The 24,173-nt window shown below is 38.4% G+C and overlaps 2 protein-coding genes across 10 annotated transcripts; one reads left to right on the forward strand and one right to left on the reverse strand.

Moving 5' to 3' along the window:
* Positions 1-804: 804 nt before the first annotated feature.
* LOC124178918 lies at positions 805-3,554 on the forward strand. Of its 2 annotated transcripts, none has more exons than XM_046562718.1 (5): positions 805-1,320; positions 1,477-1,630; positions 1,731-1,892; positions 2,145-2,378; positions 2,473-3,554. In XM_046562718.1, exons 1-5 carry the CDS (start codon positions 1,087-1,089, stop codon positions 3,135-3,137), a joined length of 1,449 nt encoding a protein of 482 aa, XP_046418674.1. In that variant the 5' UTR covers positions 805-1,086; the 3' UTR covers positions 3,138-3,554. The 2 variants fall into 2 exon arrangements, with proteins under 2 accessions (XP_046418674.1, XP_046418675.1); XM_046562719.1 differs by having other exon boundaries at positions 806-1,320; positions 2,154-2,378.
* Positions 3,555-5,274: 1,720 nt separating this feature from the next.
* On the reverse strand, positions 5,275-19,824 carry LOC124178009. 8 transcript variants are annotated; one of them, XM_046561041.1, is made up of 4 exons: positions 10,615-10,769; positions 9,988-10,528; positions 6,317-6,506; positions 5,275-5,724 (listed from the first exon to the last, which is right to left on the reverse strand). In XM_046561041.1, exons 2-4 carry the CDS (start codon positions 10,516-10,518, stop codon positions 5,699-5,701), a joined length of 747 nt encoding a protein of 248 aa, XP_046416997.1. In that variant the 5' UTR covers positions 10,519-10,528; positions 10,615-10,769; the 3' UTR covers positions 5,275-5,698. The 8 variants fall into 8 exon arrangements, 7 of the variants coding, with proteins under 7 accessions (XP_046416997.1, XP_046416998.1, XP_046416996.1 ...); XM_046561042.1 differs by lacking the exon at positions 5,275-5,724 and adding an exon at positions 7,644-7,713 and having other exon boundaries at positions 6,427-6,506; positions 10,615-10,773; XM_046561039.1 differs by lacking the exon at positions 5,275-5,724 and adding an exon at positions 7,644-7,713 and having other exon boundaries at positions 6,449-6,506; positions 9,147-10,528; positions 10,615-10,775.
* Positions 19,825-24,173: the final 4,349 nt, after the last annotated feature.

A 24,173-nucleotide genomic window follows, 5' to 3' on the forward strand; every position in this document is an offset into this window, starting at 1 on the left:
GTCTCCACTGAAAAATTAACGTTCTATCTTTTAGGCTTAGGTCTGGTTTAGGTCTGGTTCAGGGTCAGTTATCTTGTTTCCACCGATACACTGATTTAGTAATGTAGTTCAGAATCATCATGATCACAAGCTGTAGTAAAATTTATTCAGCTGCAGTTTCTTTTTAATAGCTTTACAGTCTTTTATTGCTATCGTTTCAGTGTCAGTTTTTTTTTGTCGGGTCGCCCATTGGGCATGTGCGGTTTGTATTTCACTGTAGAATTATACAGCTCCGTCGTATTTTGGTGGTTGTGCTTATTCTACTCCGATTTGTTTCCATTTCATCAAAGATTTCTGTACCGTCATCCGATAGGTAAATGCCAAGGTCTTACAGAGATTCGTATTTTCAGTGTTGGTTTAGTTTTTGATTGTTTTGCGTATTCACCAGGTTCTCCGATTTAGTGATTTAGTGAATACACCCGTATTCATAGTTCCTCCTTATCTCAAGGATAAAGGACGCCTTGATGAAGACTTCCTTGAATCTCAGAGGCGTCCTCGTTTCATGGTCACAACTTGGCTTTCCGTTCCAGAAGGAAGACATATTTAGGGATATGTGATTGCTTATGGTTGTGAAACTGCTGATCGAAGCGCCACTCGGCTATATTTAAATCTAACTTGAACTGCTTAGCTCTCATTGTCAAGTTGCGTCGGTTGATGAGAGTGTATAACCTCAAAGAAGTTAACCTATAGACTGGCTGTGATCTGCGTCATACGGGTCATACGACGCCAAGCGCAAGCTCCACGAAACGAAACAGCCAATCGCAGTGCCGAAGGTTTCCTCAAGGAAGCTCGAGACCTGCCTTGAAAGAAGGAGGCCAATAAGGCTCCCTGTTCTGTCGAGGAAGGTCTATGAAACGTGAAATGAGGAACTAGGAACTCTTGTTCCTCAAGGAAGGACTATGAATACGGGTGTAAATTATCGTTGATTTTCTATATAAATTGAGCGCCAGCATTTAGGGGCGTTGTTTCGAAAACAAATGTCCGTAACCTAAGTTCATGTATCCATCAGCAGCTGGCTTGCTTCGTTTACAGTAATATAAAACAAACATGCCGAAAGCCTGCATTGTACCGAAGTGTAAGACTGGTCAGAGAACTCACAAAGTAAAGTGCTCAGTATTCAAAGTACCGCAGAATCGACGACTACGCAAACAGTGGGAAGCTAAGATCCCTGGCATAGTTTTCCTCAAAGCAAACCAGTACGTTTGTGAGAAACACTTTAGCAAAGAATGCATAATCAGGAAATGGATTAAGTACGACTCTCAGGGGAATATCGTAGCAGAGGTAATTTGAAATAATTCCACTGTTGATAAAGTTTTTGCTCTCGTACAGTCCAACGCAGTTGAAGTTGTGAAACCAGTACTACGAGTCGATGCAACTTTTATTATTTTGTATTCGTATTTAGTGAACTGCTTGATATGACTAATTTTCAAATTTTAGTCACCGTATCAGCGACCACGATTAGCAGAATCAGCTCTTCCCACTATATTCAAAGATGAATCAAATGCTAATGCTTCAGTGAAGACCAAGAAAATCTCCTCAGTTGACAGGATGTGTGTTGATAATCACAGTAATAGTGCGCCCAAAATCGAAGGTACATATGCTCAAAAATAGGTATTACTTATAATATGTAAGACATTGACCTGTACGAGTAATGTCTAAGTATTAAATAATATCAGAATTTCTTTCATTAGAAAATAATCACATCGAAGATTCATCACCTGTACATGAAATAGAACAGAAGCCTCGGCTCGTTCGTCAAATATTGCCACAGTTGGACCGAGATGTGCCATGCATTCAATCGGAGTCGATTCATAAGGAAACATCGATGGTTTTAAATCAAATCAAAATACCAGGTACACAACATCCTTGCATATTGGCAATGAGTTAAATTGAATTGAATTTAATAGTAACATTTGTTCCATATTCCAATAGAATAAATGAGACATTTGATTATAGTTTGAATATGACAACGAAAATGTGTATGTACGAAACTCAAGATAACATTAGTGAGTCATTTATAAGATGTGTACACAAGCTTTGGTCGTTTGGCCTTGTTTAAACATAACCAATATGAGATGTATTTTCTTAATCATTTATCTTATAAGTTGTAATAGGCAGGAACAAACTGCTTGGATCCAATTGTCAAGCAGTGGATACAAACAAAGAGGTCACGAAAAGTTCAATCGACAATCAACAAATACGTTGGCATCTTCCGACAAAACCCAAAAGTTGCCAAGATTCTCCTACTTTACCATTCAGAAAAACCGTAATTTCTCCGCAGACACATAATTCGATGAACTTGAGTACCAGTGGGTTTCTGAAAGCAATCACTAGTACATGTAAGTTATTTTTAGTCAAAATACCATGAAGCAAATGGATAAAAAACAAAAATATACATTTTACCAGAAAACCACCTGATTGTTTCCAATGCAGCTCTATGGATAAACAACGATCTATTGGTTAAACTACCGCCGATGTGGTGTGTAACTGAATCGTGTAGAGGAACTGAACGTTTCTGGATATTTACAGACATACGACTCATGTTCAATGATGACATACGTAGTCCCGTTATAGAAAAGAGTGTCATTATCCACGCTGATGGTACAATCTCTTATCAGGTACAGGGGAAGGCTGTAGAATTTCACGAATTGCAAGCGCTTAGAAACACCGAAGATATCACATTGCTACCTGCGATCTTGTTTAAATTTCAATGTACGCGTGTATGCAAAGGAACTGGACCAATTGTCGAGAGCCTCTTTCAGGAAGGGACTGCTTATCGCAATAACCGCGGAGACTGGCATAGCATTCACTGCGAGCTACTGACAAAAAAAAACCGTTGCGAATACTGTGTCCGACTGAAAAAAACACTCCTCCAAAAAAAGGCAAGACTTGAAAAGCGTGCTGAAATGAAGAAAATTTACCGCACTTCGAATTCCAATGATCTAAAAAAATTGATGGTCTTGAAAAAGACAATTTATAGGCTAAGACAAGAAAATAATCGTGCACATTATCGAATTTTGCTATTGAAGAATGCATTAAAACGCACCGAGATCATTTCTGAGAAAAATAATGCCGATAGCGGAAGAAGGGTTACATAACCAAAGATATTCAGCCATACGAATTGTGCTTTTAATTACGGTGAACATTCGCGTTTCCGGGTATTACGATTGCAGTTTACGGAGAGTTTACGGAGATTATTCCATTGCTATGCACCCCTACACCACGGGGCTATTTGTCATTGGTAAAATAAAAATGCGGCTTCAAAACCAATCATACTAAAGAAACACTAGTTAGAAGAGAACAATCTTTCTCCTTGAAAACACAAGTAATGACACGTAATCTTGTTATCTGGCGACATGTGTCTGAGAAAAGCGATACCCGTCTGCTCCAAGGACTTTGCTTACTCTGGTTTAGTAATAAATTTAGTGATTTTATATTTTTTGACCTCGCTGTTGTGTTGTAAAAAGAATTGTAACGTCCCATTCATTGTTCAATAAAATGTATGAGAGGATAGACTTGGCTTGTACGGTCAAAATACAGTTTTGTACTACCTTAACATTATATGTTAAATTCGAGAGACAACACCGTATTCTTCCGAATATAAGTCGAGGTTTTTCGTTGCCAACATGACTCCCTAAAATCGTCCTTGACGCGGGCTTGACTTATATTCAGGATTTTTTTGGAAATTCACCTTACACACTAAAATTGTTTTTTATGAATATTTCAATCGTCAAATTAGACCAGTTGAATTCACGCTGCGATATTTTAATAATTTACCCAAGTTCCATTGATAAATCTACCTGTTTAAAAAAATACAAGTCGGTTTATATTCAGTACCTAAAAAAAGTCCTGAAATGCAGACTAAAGACTGGGGGTCGACTCATATCGTCGATTTATATTCGGAACAATACGGTAATATAAATGAGTTCTTTGAATAGATCAGTATGTAAGGCATGCAATAGCTTAGTATGTTCACGTAACATAGTTGCGTTAAGTTTTTTTAAAAGGTCTTGTGACGTTTATGTTAATCTGGTTTTCAATTAGTAGTACCTCAGAGCAAATAGACATGGAGGAACCATTGACGCCGAAAATCTAGCCCCGAGCTGGGAAGAGAGAGGGACGTAGTGAGACTTGCAGCATGATGTATATGGAGCATTTCGTGTCAGATTGACCTGGTCTGACCCATGACCTGTCATTTGAATTACGATTTTTTACATGATTGCTTTGACTCCAAGGCACTCATTTTTTTTCCAAACTTTTTTCCAATTGACCTAAATTAGTTGCGATTTTTGGTAACGACCATATTGATTGACACAATTCAAGAATCAGTAATAATTCTGAAAAGTCGTTTGTGAAATATCCAAATTTTCGAGCTTTGAACACAGAGGTTCGTAACTTATACTTACTTGCCGAGAGATCATAATGCTTGGGGATCTTTCCTGATTTCACGACAAAGACTGGCAATACCTAATTTGTTCTTGCATTTTTATTGCGATGTAGCTTTGATAACTTCATTGTTTTATATTTCAGATGTTTTTACCTAGATTTCATGACTTTTTGTAAGCATGCGGCAATAACACTGCCGTACTGTAGTAACGGATGAACTAATTGTAAGTGAGCCACGATATTTGTACTTGTTGAGATCCGCAGCATTTATAGACGATATCATTATTCTGGCTTGTGTTGCCACGATGAGAGTGCGATATAGGAATACTACTAATCCAATTGATGCTCCCATACGTTCATGCTGCTGCCTCAATTTTCTATCAAGTAATAAACACATTGCGAGGTGAAAATGGTAGAGGAAGCTTTTTTCTTTTTTTTTTTTTTCTACCAACACATTTCATTCGACACTTTTAAAGAAAACAATGTATGATATTATTCGTATTGCACGATTTGTTGATGAACATTTTTTTACAGCAAAGTCATAAAATTACAATCAACTTGTTTATGACATAAACCTTTCACAGAGGAATTGAACAAAGTACAAATGAGATGCATTATTGTGTCGTTGAAAGTCGAATGAACTTCAAAAATTCAATTATATTTGCACAGTTCGATCGGTTAGCTAAACAGTTCAATTGTAAATTAAAATGTGGACGCTCATTCTTGTCATATTATAAAACTTGAACCAAATTAATGTGAAAAAAGTCTACTTATCTATGCAGTAAGCATTTAAGTACGTATTTTCTTTGTCTTAATTTTTTCTCATCTTTTTTTTTAGCCAATTTCTTCCTTGCAGTTCGTTAAATTGTCCAGACCTGAAGTCCGAGTCTTCGACTTGTATGTGTACATCATATGTCAGAAAGCTCGCAAGTCGTCACAGGTTGCCAGGTTGTCAAATCATCAATATAACCCAGAATAACTAGAGCCACTGCCAAAAGGTAATTGGCATTGAAAGCTTGTACGAAGAGACATGCACTTGTCGTTTCGTCGTTCTAAAGAGGGAGACTAATCACAAGAGTCTTGGAGTTTTCACTGCTTAATGAAGTAACAGCATCAGTTGCAGATATTGATGTAGCAAGACAGGAGAATTTAGTTTATGGTGATAAACTCCAACACGAAATACTGGCCGTTTCGTTCCTTTTTGATTTTTTTTGGTTTTTTTTTGTAAATCTCTGAGTGCCCTCCATCTTGACAATTTCATTCCTTTGTCCTCCTAGACAATTTTATCTTTCGGTTGATCTGTTAAAAAATATAAATTTGTTAATGGTAAAATCCTTCCAACGTGACTACAACACCGTAAAAAACTGTTTTCAAGTGCTGAAATGAATATTTTTGTCTGCTGACTATCATGAAAAAAATATTCGCAATGCTTGTAGACTTGTAGAATCACGTTATTTGTTCCGTTGACACGGTTCAACCAACAGGATACACGGATAGAAAAATCTGAGAAAAATTACCCTGCTGTTTATAATCGTGATGTAAAAGACTCCTAATGCAGTTTTTACGGTGCTGCATCAGAAAAATGCGTCGTCACATTTTAAATGTTGTGCTGCCGAAATACATAGTTTCTAAGCAAGGTGATGATTATTTTCATAAAAACCTATAATGTTTGTACCATGCATCAATAAAAAATGCATTAGGTGTCTTTTACATCACGATTATAGACAGTAGGGTAATTTTTCTCAGATTTTTCTCTCCGTGTAGCTGCGAGAGGTTGATACTTTTCTACTCAAGTGAGACTTTGTACAGAGGTTAATAGTTTAGAAACAAATACGAGTTAGCTAACGAAAGAGAAAATATTACCGAATAGAAAAATCTACCAAAGTATTACCTTGTCCTTTTCCCATACGCTCGATGTTGGATGCAGCTGGAGAACTTGCTCCGATGATTTTTCCAATAACGTCGTATACGTCCGAACCCCTTTGTTTTCCTGTATTTTCTTCTTCGCGAGAGAATTTACGAGTCTTGACTCTTCCAATTTTTTTTACAGTGTGTTCTGAGGTCTGCCATATACTCTTCCGCTGACAATAAGAAATGAGAAACCGTCAAGACCGTTGACTTAAGTACGTACCTGTCACTGGGGCCGGTAAGAAAAAAAGAAGGATAATTTTCGTATAATCCACACGAGCAACATTGAACTTGACAACACTGGCTCCTAGCTTTGGTTTATCATAATATTCGCCCAGTTCTCCTTGTAACTTTATTATCAAATTTATTGCCAACAAGCTTCGTAGATTTCATTTCTGATTGATTCGCAGTTGGAAACAGCTACTATATATATGTATATATGTATAGTACTTGATGTGAAAGATCACTCAAAAACAAGCAACCCGATAGTTTCCAAATCGTACTCTTGGAACCGTTTAAGGGGGAATATCAGTGTGAAAAAAAAAATCGATTTTTTTTCTTGCTTAAATAGATAGTTTTGACCTTTAAGAATATGCCTACAAATTTTGAAAACAACTTTCGGCTTAGAAGTATTCGAAATTGGCACCAAGCGTCGACGCTTGTTTTATATCAACATTTAAGTTACATCATTCAATTTTATCCTTTCGAAACTTTAAACGCGTTTTTCTCGAAACCATGTTTTTTGACCTGGTTGACAGCATAACTCTGTCAAATTTTGTCCAATCGACTTCGTTCAAAAAGGATTCTCTTCAGAAAACTTATCGCTATCGTCGCATTGCAGAGTTTTTTTTAAAATTGTTCACTTTTTTTTTTATTCATAATTTACTGCTAATTTTTTGTGCAAAATTCGGTTTTTTTTTTAAATGGCCGCCATTTTTTTTCAATCAAAATTTTCAAATTTTCCACGATGCTGCGATATCTATACCATCATAATTTCATAATCTTTTTGAACTTTTGAGTTCAGATGCTTGCTGTGGCACTCATGTAGTCAACTGTCGGGAAGTTTTTTTTTGAGACGCCATTTTGCGACCGCTCCTCTGCTTTATAAAATGTACTAAAAATAAAAAAAAAATTTCCCTGTATACTTCAATGCTTCAATGATAAATACACAAAATCCCAAATAATTCGACGGCGCCGTTTTCTCAAAAAAAAATTCTCAAAAAATACCTAATTTTTCAGCCTGTCACACTGATATTCACCCTTACACGTACACATACTACTTCATGAAAAATTTGATTTTCAATAATTACAGCGCCATCTGTATCCGATCGAAAAAAATGTCGAATAAAACTTGTGTATTTTCCCATGGACAATTTGAATCTGCAATAAAAAATAGTGGTATCCATTTAAGATTTCAAAGTTACTACCCCTCACGCCCTCAGGGGTTGGGGTGGAGGGTTGAATTTTGAGGGGTTAGTTTTCCCCATCAAAATCAAACAGTTTTAGTCTCGTACATTTCTTTGTACAATTCGTATTTCTTGAGATATTTTGATGTCTCAAGATATATACTACATATATATAGTAGCTGTTTCCAACTGCGAATCGAATCAATATATATATATATATATATATTCTGATGCATTGAACAAGTGTAATTAGAATGAATGAGATACATACGTTTGGTTAGTAACGCAACTAAATGTGTCTTTGCTACGAAATATTTGTTTTTAGTTCTTTGTAGTCTGATGTGAATGATTCATTCTTACTCTCCACGTCATCAACTAGATACTGGTTTATTAGAAAATGATTTCAATACCGTTTTGTTAAAATTCGTTTTTTTTTTCGTATCTTTGTTCTGATTCAATCAACTCCTTGTTCATTTCATAGTTGTACAGTGACTCCAGTGCGTACAAAACTAGTCAAACTCCAAATCTTGCAGTTGATCAACTCATATTAAAATCAAAGCAACAGCTATATACACTGATGGCAGCAAGGAAAACGATCAAGTGTACGTAGATGCTGCCTGCTATGTGCCCCAAACAAATGAAATTGCAAAGAAAAGCATAAATCCAAACGCATCAGTGTATACAGCCGAATAACTTTAAACCCTTCGACAGTGGGACTGTTGCAAAAATTTGATGTCGGTGCAACAATAAATTGCTGTCAAGGCCTTGTTCAACGGAAAGAATAGTAAAGTGAAAAAATAGATTCGATGTACACGAGAAACATATAACCATGGATCCTGGCCATGGAGACCCTATATTTATTATCAAGAGAGACCGGGCTCTGATGGTTCCTGCCAAAAACAAGTGTGGTTATTGGTTCACTTGGAAATGCGCAATTTCAAAGAGAGAACGGTCGAGAACTTTGATTAAAAATAAATCGACGGTCATTTTTACAGTAAAAAATACTATTATTTATGTATAAACAAGAAATTATGACTGAAAACAAATACTAAATGTACAAAATAAACAATTATATGGCTTCGTTACATGATTTGCAAACAGTAATTCGATGGGCTTCGCAACTAGGCCTTTCACACCGCACACAACGAACAGCTGTTAATCTTACATCCGTACAGAATGCGCATCGTGCTTGTTTATGCGTTTTGCGTCTTTGTGGTTGAACTTTTCGTATATTTTGAAACGTCAAAGGTAGAGCAGGTTGCTGTACCAACGATTCAGTGCGAGCTTGAAGTTGTGGTTGTATTAGCGCGTAAGTCAATTCCTTGATGAAGTTTATTCGACTTGTTATCATATTCGCTTGTAAATTGTACAATACGAGGGAATTGACTCCAGCGTGATCCAACATACCAAAAAATATTCTTAGCGGCCACCTTGAAGTATGGCGAACAGTGGTGTAAGCCTGGCACATCTGATCGAATCTATAGGTGGCTTCTTTCGTGCGGGTGTAAAAATCTAGAATTTCTGGTGATCCGGTAACAACGTTCACTAGTCCGGTTTTGTGAAAACTTGATAATAATACAAGGACTTTTTTACTACCCGGGCAATATGAAACTAAGGTATTTCCTTCGGCGAAACCGAAGCGAACAGTACCAGGAGTCGCGTTTTGCGTGAACGATGGTGGTATTTCGCACATATTTTTTCGTAGAGTGCCAACCATGCTCAGGTGGTAGTTACTTTTCATTTCTCGAACAAGATCGACAGACATAAACCAATTATCGCATGTGATATTTCGCCCCGTATGATGAATTGATTCTGACAATTTTCGCACGTAATAGCTCGGCACAGATTCACCTGCGAGAGTTGGAATCCGTCCTGCGTAGGGCTCCGCGCTTATTAAATACGAAGTTTGTACATCGTTCATGCATACGATTTTTATACCACACTTGTTTGGTTTATCAGGAACGTAGACTTTCGAACAAAATTGTCCGTGGAATTTTAGAAACTGCTTGTCAATCGTGCAGCAATTAGATGGAAAATAGTTTCGTGTGCAATTCAAAATAAATAGATCCCAAATTTCTTTTATAGGCGCTAATTCATGCGCTTTTCGTCTTTCGACTCTGGTTGCCTCATCGTCGAAAGTAAGACATGCTAACAGATAATAAAATCGACGTTTTTTGATTGCAGATGCGAACGAAACGATTCCAAATAGTGGTTTCCACAAATCCTCGGAGGGGGGGTTCTGTCTTACCAATCCGGTGAAGTATAATAATCCCAGCAAGGCTTTTAATTCCACCAAATTTGTCTCTCGATAAAGGTCTTCAATCTTGTACTCGGCTCTTCTTCGGATTTCTTCATTTGTATGCCGAACGATTATATCCAATAAGTCGTTTGAAAAAAGTAAACTCCATGCTTCGAGTGGTGTTCTGATATTCTTCGCATCGCCATTTGGTTTAGCAAAAGAAATTTCTGACACCTGTAGCACTGGTATTTCCAAATTATTCGCGTACCACTTGTAATTATTTTTTCCTTCTATCGCAAACTGACCATGCAATGGTCCTTGCGCGTGCTGTGCCTGCTCTTCGTATGAATCATATTCGACATCCATCGGAATTTCGCCTTTGTGGCCGAGCCCGGTATCTTCGTCTGCATCCTGGATATCATTGACCTCGTGAAACGCTTCTTCGTTATTCGGTTCATCTTGCCATGGAATCTCGTAACTCGTTCCGAGTGGTAGCCCTCGAAGAAGACTACGAATTGTTTCATGACTTCTCTGCGTCATTCTACAGAATCTTGTATTTTTTGGAAAAATATTCTTGTTACATATTTTATCTCGGCAAGCAATAAAATCACACAGTCAAGTTATTTATTAACGTACCTCAAAGCGCTATTGGAAGTCTCTTGGATCAAAAAACAGAAAACTTTGGAATCCGGACAATTACTCTCACGCCGGTCACACTGGGACTTTTCGTCAACAAGTTTACACCACTATAGCTTAAGGACTAACTGGCGAACAGTGTTGCTGCTCCGGTAATTCAGCATGTGGCAGCTCTATAAGAGAAATGTACTAGATAGGTAATAGATTGTACTGAACAGAATTCAACTATTGTGAAGATATCTTTTTTGCCGCCAGGTGGTGCTTTCATTGTTTTTGCACTTGTCAGTGAGGTGGGCCAATCTTTTACCCGCGAATATTTCATGGCTGTGATGGAGTAAGAAAATTGTTCTGTTCGGATCTCCCGATTGTATGTCGTTCCAGGTGATGTCGATGGTCGCCAACGCTGGCGACGAATCCATGACTATGCGTCCGAAGAAAAACCCGTCATCAACCAGCTTACTCGTGGAATGAAGAGGTCTCTAAGCTCCGGAGGAGGTGTCATCGTACCAGGAGGCTAGCGCAACGAGCAAGAGGATGATCGGGCCAAAATACTCTGGAGCAACAGCATGCAACGGCACGATGTGCTCTGAAGATGACTATCCGGGCCAGTGAGCACCGTGGGTGGAAGAAGCTTGGCAGCAAAGTCCGCGATGATCCGTGAGGTGGGCCATATGAAACGTTTCCGGAATTCAAAGGTCACAGGTCCGGAGTACGTACCAAACTTTGCCCTTGAAACGAGGTGTAGAACGTCTGTCTGTCTTCGTGATAGAACCTTTCCAACGCAATGGAAGCAGCAGCGGCTAGTCCTCCTTTCGGAGGACAACGAGCCACCAAACGAACCATTATCCTGTCGACGAATCTGCCTGATGGATATGGCTGAACAGCCATTATAAAGGATCATTTGCAACAGAATGAAAGAATTCATCGCAAGAGTTGGAAACCTTTCCGAAAATCGGTATGATGTTCCGAGCGCCGGATCCACGATCGATAGAATCAACGTGATAGTTGACACTGCGCGCAAGGTCATTGTAGGAAAAAGATGGAAACGAGGTACGAAAAAGTTCTAAGCCATAGCAACGCTGTGCACGACAAACGCATTAGCTTGGATCATGTGAAGTATTTGGATACCTAGACAAAGTCTATGTAGGCTGCTGTTGCCATATGTGACCGCGATCTCACGGGGTGCTCTTCAAGAATAGGAGGTGGTTTTTTAGTCGGTAAGAGTCTCGCGCTGTTGCGGATTGAGTCCCAATTCGTCCTTCCGAAGATTTTTCTCCTGCCCTGGCAAAACACTACACATAATATCCCGTTGAAAACCGCTTATCGTGGGTTCCTACGAAGTTTCTGAGTCAGTCTTTGCCAATCTAGCAAGAAGTCACTCTTTTTTTCACTATCATTGAAGCCGCCGCAGTACTGAAGTAAAAATACCGCAGTCAGCGCAGTTCTACATGCAATGCCGACCAAAAATTTCCAAAATATTTTTTGTCCCACATACGAGGAAAGAGGCCGTGAAATGTATCCCTGCAATATTTCTTGGCATCGTTGTTGCGTAAAATAAATTTTTTGGGCATATGTGAATTCGGCACTGCATGCAGAATTGGGCCGATCGCGGCACGTCCACATCGCTGTTGTTTAGGCGTTGATAACGGACAAATAGAGTGATATTTTACTCTATCGAAAGAAACTCACTGTAGCATCTTCTCAAGCCTTTATGCATGTAACGTACCTATCGATCGGCGCGGAGTTTCTACGGCGTAACTGTTGTCCCAACCCTGATGCCACCCACCCACCATACCAAGTATCAAGTAGATATCCACACCTGTTTACACTCGTATGCGTGATGTCGGCAGATAACCGCGTTGTGACTTGTGCTTGCGGCGACGTGAGCAGAGTCGCGATAATTTTCCCTAAATAAAATTCGCTGACTTTTCCGTTAATAAACTCAGAACTCCTTATATCTTTCCACGAAACTTGGGTAACGTTGGGCGTCTATTACGAGCAAAGACTCCAGAAATGTTGCATCTTCGATATATATAAATTTGGATTGACAAACGCAAGGTTTTGCGTCCTTTCACATGAATAATTATAATTTTAAAAAAACCGTTTCCGAAAGTTAGCTACGCTGAATTTACGAAGCTTGGTTGAAGTTCGAAAACAATTTATAAGAGAACGAGAAAAATGTACGTTTTTCCCTGTGGTTCATCGTAATTACTCAACTTTTCCTTGTCTATTTCCAACAGACGAAATTTGCGTACGTCAAATTCCCAGTTTTTTTCCAGTAAGCAGAGATCGATGGATTTTCGATCAGCAACATCAACTTTCGGTGTCTTTCTAACGTGCGAGGTAGAAAAAGATTTGATCAAATCAACATCCATTTCTCGACGGTGAAGCGGAATAACTGCACCAAGAATTGAACACTGCGTGTCAAGGTGGAAATTCACGAGATTAGTTTTCGTAGGCCATTCTTTTCCGATAATTTGACCGTCTGTTTTTGAGCGTGCCGATTCACTCGGTTCTTGTATCGATCCTCAGGCAGTTGGTTATATTATTTCTGGACAGCTAATCGAGGTTCAATATTAATATATGGCCAGTCAAGGGGATGCCGGACCATCGTCAAATACGGCAAATCGTATCTTACTATTCTTTCTCTACCGAAGTAATGTACTCCCTTCAAATTTTACGAAACGATAGAACTTATTATTGTCCTTGCGGTTTGACTGAAAAAAGTTTACTCAATTTCAAGTTTTGGTATCGTACTGCAACCGAATCAGAGATTCTTCGTATTTAATCACGAATTTTCCAAACATTTCTTAATCAATCCACAAGCACAATAATAAGTCCAGTAGTTTTCCAAAGTTTGAAGAAATTGTTTCACTCAGAAGAAGTAAGAACTGCAGAACACAATTTATCGTATTTGAAAGAAGTTTATAACCTTATTCATTATAAGTTCGATAAACTAACCTCTCAGCAAAATTATCTTCGCTTGAGTACCCGAATTCAGTATACATTCAACAAAGAAACTTTAATCTGGCAATATGCACCCAAAGAGTCGTTACTTCAAATTCGTTGTCGCAGTAATAAAGTGATTATTGCGAATTATTGCCATAAAAATTTCAGCTGAATAATTTCGATGGAATAGTAAATTCGTCCGTGCAAATTTTGAGCTGTTGATGAAGCTTATTCGAATGTAATAAAAATCTAAATGTATCCACTAAACAAGCTCCTATGGACTTCGACGACTATGAAGCAACAGTTTGAAATCTGATGCATTCGTGGAATCAGCTTTTGAAGTACTAGAAAATATTACTAGGTATACAGTAGTAACCTCTGTACTTTAAATAATTCTGCTAAATATTTAATAATAATTGATAGTAATATCGCCTTCGTAGAGTGGATTGTATTTTGATGGACCGAAATCATCCTTGTTACACTTTTATAAAAGTAATCGTCAATGGTCTTTCTTCTTATTTTGGAATTTTTATGGAGAGCAAGCAGTGAAAAAATCATCATTTAGTGAAGAAATTGAGAATAAAATCATCTACTTTGATCCTAGTACCTGCAGTAATTTACTTCGTAGTCGAGATGACCCTTGATCAGTCATAATAAATAAACTAATGCGAGATTCTCTTACTCCCAGTCGCACGTGGCTCGTTTCACTACAGTAGCAACAGTAAACTGTGCTAACGTTCGTCTAATTTGCATCTTCGAGTAGCGTTAGGTAAATCACCATTCTGATGCAACGTAACACGTCCTTCGCGTTGATAAAACTTCGGTAAAAATTATCGAGCGATGTGCGATGTGCGTAGAACGATAAAAACGGCAACGCTTATCCGTCACAACTGCTCGCAGTATATAATCAGTCGAATTTTGGGCTGTAATATCTTTCGCGGTTACATTTTCTCCAAGTTATTACTGGGGACGTGCGCTTTTTACAACACGCATCGTTACTTTTTTGCGCCGTAATCGTGATTATTATGTTGGTGCCCGGAAAAAATTTGTCTAAGTTCCAAAAATTGGCAAATTGAAAGAAACTGCTTTATTCCAATCTTGAATCAAATTAATGTGAAAAAAGTCTACATGTCTGTACAGTAAGCATTTTCATCTTTTGTTTAGCCAATTTCTTTCTTGCAGTTCGTTAAATTGTCCAGACCTGAAGTCCGAGTCTTCGACTTGTATGTGTACATCATATGTCAGAAAGCTCGCAAGTCGTCACAGGTTGCCAGGTTGTCAAATCATCGATATAACCCAGAATAACTAGAGCCACTGCCAAAAGGTAATTGGCATTGAAAGCTTGTACGAAGAGACATGCACTTGTCGTTTCGTCGTTCTAAAGAGGGAGACTAATCACAAGAGTCTTGGAGTTTTCACTGCTTAATGAAGTAACAGCATCAGTTGCAGATATTGATGTAGCAAGACAGGAGAATTTAGTTTATGGTGATAAACTCCAACACGAAATACTGGCCGTTTCGTTCCTTTTTGATTTTTTTTGGTTTTTTTTTGTAAATCTCTGAGTGCCCTCCATCTTGACAATTTCATTCCTTTGTCCTCCTAGACAATTTTATCTTTCGGTTGATCTGTTAAAAAATATAAATTTGTTAATGGTAAAATCCTTCCAACGTGACTACAACACCGTAAAAAACTGTTTTCAAGTGCTGAAATGAATATTTTTGTCTGCTGACTATCATGAAAAAAATATTCGCAATGCTTGTAGACTTGTAGAATCACGTTATTCGTTTCGTTGACACGGTTCAACCAACAGGATACACGGATAGAAAAATCTGAGAAAAATTACCCTGCTGTTTATAATCGTGATGTAAAAGACTCCTAATGCAGTTTTTACGGTGCTGCATCAGAAAAATGCGTCGTCACATTTTAAATGTTGTGCTGCCGAAATACATAGTTTCTAAGCAAGGTGATGATTATTTTCATAAAAACCTATAATTTTTGTAACATGCATCAATAAAAAATGCATTAGGTGTCTTTTACATCACGATTATAGACAGTAGGGTAATTTTTCTCAGATTTTTCTCTCCGTGTAGCTGCGAGAGGTTGATACTTTTCTACTCAAGTGAGACTTTGTACAGAGGTTAATAGTTTAGAAACAAATACGAGTTAGCTAACGAAAGAGAAAATATTACCGGATAGAAAAATCTACCAAAGTATTACCTTGTCCTTTTCCCATACGCTCGATGTTGGATGCAGCTGGAGAATTTGCTCCGATGATTTTTCCATTAACGTCGTATACGTCCGAACCCCTTTGTTTTCCTGTATTTTCTTCTTCGCGAGAGAATTTACGAGTCTCGACTCTTCCAATTTTTTTTACAGTGTGTTCTGAGGTCTGCCATATACTCTTCCGCTGACAATAAGAAATGAGAAACTGTCAAGACCGTTGACTTAAGTACGTACCTGTCACTGGGGCCGGTAAGAAAAAAAGTAGGATAATTTTCGAATAATCCACACGAGCGACATTGAACTTGACAACACTGGCTCCTAGCTTTGGTTTATCATAATATTCGCCCAGTTCTCCTCGTAACTTCATTGTCAAATTTTTTGCCAACAAGCTTCGTAGATTACATTGGTGTTTGATTCGCAGTTGGAAACAGCTACTATATATACATATATATTCTGATGCATTGAACAAGTGTAATTAGAATGAATTAGATACATACGTTCGGTTAGTAACGCCACTAAATGTTTCTTTGCTACGAAGTATTTGTTTTTAGTTCTTTATAGTCTGATGTGAATGATTCATTCTTACTCCCCACGTCATCAACTAGATACTGGTTTATTAGAAAATGATTTCAATACCGTTTTGTTAAAATTTGTGTTTTTTTTTCGTATCTTTGTTCTGATTCAATCAACTCCTTGTTTTATACATTAATTCATTTGTATAGTTGTACAGTGACTCCAGTTAGTATTTTAAGTAATTTCGCTTATAGACAAAATATAGATTTTGACTTTATTAAATTCCCCATGTATTATTTCAACATTTTCATGGCAAGATATTTATTGTGACCGAGTTTTAACCTAGTTTTTTAGTATCACCCAGTCATTTATTATGGTCGGATATGTAACGGAGGTCGTCTCATGAAGTCACAAGCCCGTGGTGTGTACAGTTTCGATATAAAAACTACTATTATCAACTGGCTTATGTAGTACGGTCAGATGTATTTTGCCGCAGTGCAGCATTTGTACTTCGACAGTCCAAACGAATAGAAGCTTGAGTGTTCTGATCGCAAAAGAGTTCGCAAGTTCGCGGAAGAATCCACCAGTTTTGAGTGGCGCGCTCACCAGATTTCATTTACCCCTTTGTTCGAAGCGTCCAGCACGCTCGCATTCTGATACTGACTGTCGTTCATTCGCTTTTTCATACACTATAAAATCTTGATTTTCATTTGTTCATTGGAAAGAATACAACATCAAGCTATTAGACCAGCCCTCGCCTACAGAAGATCAGTACCCACATTTTTTTGGCTGAATGAAAGCTTACTCTACTGGATGATCCAGCAAAACTTCTAGCAAAACGATACATAACCAACGATCTGTCCAATAAGAAATCAATTCTCTGCTCTTACTTTACATACGATATCAGGCCAACAAAACGAAAAAGAAAAAGACTACTTGCCGAATGTGTTCAGTATGTAAAGGACTTAACTGAATGTACTATGCACATCGATAATAATCTAACATTCTACGAACAGGAATATGATACCATCACTACCTCTGTACCAATAGATACTGATGTAGGTAGACAAATCAAAACTAGTCAAAATCCAAATCATGCAGTTGATCAACTCATATAAAAAAACGAAGCAACAGCTATATACACTGATGGCAGCAAGGAAAACGATCAACCGTACGTAGATGCTGCCTGATATGTGCCGCAAACAAATGAAATTGCAAAGAAAAGCATAAATCCAAACGCATCAGTGTATACAGCCGAATAACTTTAAACCCTTCGACAGTGGGACTGTTGCAAAAATTTGATGTCGGTGCAACAATAAATTGCTGTCAAGGCATTGTTCAACGGAAAGAATAGTAAAGTGAAAAAATAGATTCGATGTATACGAGAAACATATAACCATGGATCCTGGCCATGGAGACCCTATATTTATGATCAAGAGAGACCGGGCTCTGATGGTTCCTGCCAAAAACAAGTGTGGTTATTGGTTCACTTGGAAATGCGCAATTTCAAACAGAGAACAGTCGAGAACTTTGATTAAAAATAAATCGACGGTCATTTTTACAGTAAAAAATACTATTATTTATGTATAAACAAGAAATTATGACTGGAAACAAATACTAATTGTACAAAACAAACAATTATATGGCTTCGTTACATGATTCGCAAACAGTAAGTCGATGGGCTTCGCAACTAGGCTTTTTACACCGCACACAACAATAAGTTGTTCTTCTTACATCCGTACCGATTGCGCCTAGTGTTCTTTTTTGCATTCTGTGTAGTTCTGTGTTAACTTTCGGTATTTCTTGAATTATCAGACGTGGAGCAGGGAGCTGTATCGACTATTTAAGGCGAGCTCGAATATGTGGTTGTATTAGTGCGTCAGTCAATGCCTTGTTGAAGTTTGTTTGACTTGTTTCTATATCCGACGATTGTAAATTGTACAATACGAAGGAATTGACTCCAGCGTAATCCAACATACCAAAAAACATTCTTAGCGGCCACCTTGAAGTATGTCGAGCACAATTGCAAGTCTGGCACATCTGATCGAATTTATCGCTGACTTCTTTCGTGCGGTTGTAAAAGTCTAAAATTTCTGGTAATCCGGTATCATTTTTCACTCGTCCGGTTTTGTGAAAACTTGATAATAATATAAGGACTTTTTTACTTTCCGGACAATACGAAACTAAGGTATTTCCTTCGTTGTAACCGAAGCGAACAGTACCAGGAGTCGCGTTCCGCGTGAACGATGATGGTATATCCCACGTATTTTTTCGCAGAGTGCCAACCATGGTCAGGTTGTATTGAATTTTCATTTTTCGAACAAGATCGACAGACATAAACCAATTATCGCATGTGATATTTCGCCCCGTGTGATGAATTGATTCTGTCAATTTTCGCACGTAATAGCTCGTCACAGATTCACCTGCGAGAGTTCGAATCCGTCCTGCGTAGGGCTCTGCGTTTATTAGATACGAAGTTTGTACATCGTTCATGCATACGATTTTTATACCAGACTTTTTTGGTTTATTAGGAATAAAGACTTTCGAACAAAATCGTCCTTCGAACTTTAAAAAGTGCTGGTCGATCGTGCAATAACTAGATGGAAAATAGTTTCGCATGCAATTCCAAATAAATAGATCCCAAATTTCTTTTATAGGTGCTAATTGATGCGTTCTTTGTCGTTCAATTCTGGTTGCCTTATCGTCGAAAGTAAGACATGCTAACAAAAAATAAAATCGGTGTCTGTCCATTGCAGCTTCGTACATATTATATCGAGATAGTGGCGTCCACAAATCCTCGGTAGAGCTGGCGTTCTGTTTTTCTAATCCGGTGAAGTATAATAATCCCAGCAAGGCTTTCAATTCCACCAAATTTGTCTCTCGATGAAGGTCTTCATTCTGGTACTCGGCTCTTCTTCGGATTTCTTCATTTGTATGCCGAACGATTATTTCCAATAAGTTGTTTGGAAAAAGTAAACTCCATGCTTCGAGCGGGGTTGTGATATTCATCGCATCGCCATTCGGTTTAGCAAAATAAATTTGTGACGCGTGTTGCACTGGTATTTCCGAATTATTCGTGTACCACCTGTAATTATTTCTTCCTCTTATCACCAACTGACCATGCGATGGTCCTTGTGCGGTATCTTCGTCTGCATCCTGGATATCATCGACCTCATGAAACGCTTCTTCGTTATTCGGTTCATCTTGCGATAAAATCTCGTAACTCGTTCCGAGTGGTAGCCCTCGAAGAAGACTCTGAATTTGTTCAAGATTTCTCTGCGTCATTCTACAGAATCTTGTATTTTTTGGAAAAATATTCTTGTTACATATTTTATCTCGGCAAGCAATAAAATCACACAGTCAAGTTATTTATTTACGTACCTCAAAGCGCTATTGGAAGTCTCTTGGATCGAAAAACAGAAAACTTTGGAATCCGGACAATTACTCTCACGCCGGTCACACTGGGACTTTTCGTCAACAAGTTTACACCACTATAGCTTAAGGACTAACTGGCGAACAGTGTTGCTGCTCCGGTAATTCAGCATGTGGCAGCTCTATAAGAGAAATGTACTAGATAGGTAATAGTTTGTACTGAACAGAATTCAACTATTGTGAGCATATCTTTTTTGCCGCCAGGTGGTGCTTTCATTGTTTTCGCACTTGTCAGTGAGGTGGGCCAATCTTTTACCCGCGAATATTTCATGGCTGTGATGGAGTAACAAAATTGTTCTGTTCGGATCTCCCGATTGTATGTCGTTCCAGGTGATGTCGATGGTCGCCAACGCTGGCGACGAATCCATGACTATGCGTTCGAAGAAAAACCCGTCATCAACCAGCTTACTCGTGGAATGAAGAGATCTCTAAACTCCGGAGGAGGTGTCATCGTACCAGGAGGCTAGCGCAACGAGCAAGAGGATGATCGGGCCAAAATGCTCTGGAACAACAGCATGCAACGGCACGATGTGCTCTGAAGATGACTATCCGGGCCAGTGAGCACCGTGGGTGGAAGAAGCTTGGCAGCGAAGTCCGCGATGATCCGTGAGGTGGGCCATATGAAACTTTTCCGGAATTCAAAGGTCACAGGTTCGGAGTACGTACCAAACTTTGCCCTTGAAACGAGGTGTAGAACGTCTGTCTGTCTTCGTGATAGACCCTTTCCAACGCAATGGAAGCAGCAGCGGCTAGTCCTCCTTTCGGAGGACAACGAGCCACCAAACGAACCATTATCCTGTCGACGTATCTGCCTGATGGATATGGCTGAAGAGCCATTATAAAGGATCATTTGCAACAGAATGAAAGAATTCATCGCAAGAGTTGTGATAGTTGACACTGCGCGCAAGGTCATTGTAGGAAAAAGATGGAAACGAGGTACGAAAAAGTTCTAAGCCATAGCAAGGCTGTGCACGACAAGCGCATTAGCTTGAATCTTGTGAAGTATTTGGATACCTAGACAAAGTCTATGTAGGCTGCTGTTGCCATATGTGACCGCGATCTCACGGGGTGCTCTTCAAGAATAGGAGGTGGTTTTTTAGTCGGTAAGAGTCTCACGCTGTTGCGGATTGAGCCCCAATTCGTCCTTCCGAAGATTTTTCTCCTGCCCTGGCAAAACACTACACATAATATCCCGTTGAAAACCGCTTATCGTGGGTTCCTACGAAGTTTCTGAGTCAGTCTTTGCCAATCTAGCAAGAAGTCACTCTTTTTTTCACTATCATTGAAGCCGCCGCAGTACTGAAGTAAAAATACCGCAGTCAGCGCAGTTCTACATGCAATGCCGACCAAAAATTTCCAAAATATTTTTTGTCCCACATACGAGGAAAGAGGCCGTGAAATGTATCCTTGCAATATTTCTTGGCATCGTTGTTGCGTAAAATAAATTTTTTGGGCATATTTGAATTCGGCATATTTGAATGGACAAATAGAGTGATATTTTACTCAATCGAAAGAAACTCACTGTAGCATCTTCTCAAGCCTTTATGCATGTAACGTACCTATCGATCGGCGCGGAGTTTCTACGGCGTAACTGTTGTCCCAACCCTGATGCCACCCACCCACCATACCAAGTATCAAGTAGATATACACACCTGTTTACACTCGTATGCGTGATGTCGGCAGATAACCGCGTTGTGACTTGTGCTTGCGGCGACGTGAGCAGAGTCGCGATAATTTTCCCTAAATAAAATTCGCTGACTTTTCCGTTAATAAACTCAGAACTCCTTATATCTTTCCACGAAACTTGGGTAACGTTGGGCGTCTATTACGAGCAAAGATTCCAGAAATGTTGCATCTTCGATATATATAAATTTGGAGTGACAAACGCAAGGTTTTGCGTCCTTTCACATGAATAATTATAAATTCAAAAAAACCGTTTCCGAAAGTTAGCTGCGCTGAATTTACGAAGCTTGGTTGAAGTTCGAAAACAATTTATAAGAGAACGAGAAAAATGTACGTTTTTCCCCGTGGTTCATCGTAATTACTCAACTTTTCCCTGTCTATTTCCAACAGACGAAATTTGCGTACGTCAAATTCCTAGTTTTTTTCCAGTAAGCAGAGATCGATGGATTTTCGATCAGCAACATCAAGTTTCGGTGTCTTTCTAACGTGCGAGGTAGAAAAAGATTTGATCAAATCAACATCCATTTCTCGACGGTGGAGCGGAATAACTGCACCAAGAATTGAACACTGCGTGTCAAGGTGGAAATTCACGAGACTAGTTTTCGTAGGCCATTCTTTCCCGATAATTTGACCGTCTATTTTTAAGCGTGCCAATTCACTCGGTTCTTGTATCGATCCTCAGGCAGTTGGTTATATTATTTCTGGACAGCTAATCGGGGATCAATATTAATACATGGCCACTCGAGGGGATGCCGGACCATTGTCAAATACGGCAAATCGTATCTTACTATTCTTTCTCTACCGAAGTAATGAACTCCCTTCAAATTTTACGAAACGATAGAACTTATTATTGTCCTTGCGGTTTGACTGAAACAAGTTTACTCAATTTCAAGTTTTGGTATCGTACTGCGACCGAATCAGAGATTCTTCGTATTTAATCACGAATTTTCCAAACATTTCTTAATCAATCCACAAGCACAATAATAAGCCCTGTAGTTTTCCAAAGTTTGAAGAAATTGTTTCACTCAGAAGAAGTAAGAACTGCAGAACACAATTTATCGTATTTGAAAGAAGTTTATAACCTTAATCATTATAAGTTCGATAAACTAACCTCTCAGCAAAATTATCTTCGCTTGAGTACCCGAATTCAGTATAGATTCAACAAAGGAACTTTAATCCGGCAATATGCACCCAAAAGAGTCGTTACTTCAAATTTGTTGTCGCAATAATAAAGTGATTATTGCAAATTATTGCCATAAAAATTTAAGCCGAATAATTTCGATGGAATAGTAAATTCATCCGTGCAAATTTTGAGCTGTTGATGAAGCTTATTCGAATGTAATAAAAATCTAAATGTAACCACTAAACAAGCTCCTATGGACTTCGACGACTATGAAGCAACAGTTTGAAATCTGATGCATTCGTGGAATCAGCTTTTGAAGTACTAGAAAATATTACTAGGTATACAGTAGTAACCTCTGTTCTTTAAATAATTCTGCATAAATATTTAATAATAATTGATAGTAATATCGCCTTCGTAGAGTGGATTGTATTTTGATGGACCGAAATCATCCTTGTTACACTTTTATAAAAGTAATCGTCAATGGTCTTTCTTCTTATTTTGGAATTTTTATGGAGAGCAAGCAGTGAAAAAATCATCATTTAGTGAAGAAATTGAGAATAAAATCATCCACTTTGATCCTAGTACCTGCAGTAATTTACTTCGTAGTCGAGATGACCCTTGATCAGTCATAATAAATAAACTAATGCGAGATTCTCTTACTCCCAGTCGCACGTGGCTCGTTTCACTACAGTAGCAACAGTAAACTGTGCTAACGTTCGTCTAATTTGCATCTTCGAGTAGCGTTAGGTAAATCACCATTCTGATGCAACGTAACACGTCCTTCGCGTTGATAAAACTTCGGTAAAAATTATCGAGCGATGTGCGATGTGCGTAGAACGATAAAAACGGCAACGCTTATCCGTCACAACTGCTCGCAGTATATAATCAGTCGAATTTTGGGCTGTAACATCTTTCGCGTTTACATTTTCTCCAAGTTATTACTGGGGACGTGCGCTTTTTATAACACGCATCGTTACTTTTTTGCGCCGTCATCGTGATTATTATGTTGGTGCCCGGAAAAAATTTGTCCTAATTCCAAAAATTGGCAAATTGAAAGAAACTGTTTTATTCCAATTCTTAGTTGAAACAGGTTATACAACTATCTCTGTAGGATTGGCCAGCATTAAATATTTTTTTTTGTCGAATAGAATTATCTAGATTAATTTTCTTGTAGAAAGGATCCAACAAGATATCTCCCAAAGGAATGTTATTTTGTTGGAAATCATTCGTTCACTCGTTTAATATTTGTAGAACTGCATATGTAAAATCAATGATGGTGAATTTATATAATATGCATCTCTGATACGTAGAACAATTTTTCTGCAGAAAGTATTATGTCCAATATTTCGTACGCAATATTCTTCGTGAAATTGCGCAGGGTGGAATATTTGTTCCGTAAAACTGTCGTATTTATGGAATAAAATTTCTGTCCAAAACATCCTTCGGAATACCATCGGTACAACATTCACTCTGCAGAATGAATTTTTTGCAAAACCGGAAACCTGACCAACATCTCGAGTAGTATCACTCCGTGGAGAATTCGTACTCCGTATGTCTGCCGCTCGGTTGTTATCTGGAGTAAAAATATCCCATGAAAATCTGATCTGCTGGACTATAATTTCGTTGGAAAAATTTC

This window comes from Neodiprion fabricii, chromosome 3 (genome assembly GCF_021155785.1).
Source record: "Neodiprion fabricii isolate iyNeoFabr1 chromosome 3, iyNeoFabr1.1, whole genome shotgun sequence".
NCBI classification, from domain to species: Eukaryota; Metazoa; Arthropoda; class Insecta; order Hymenoptera; family Diprionidae; genus Neodiprion; species Neodiprion fabricii.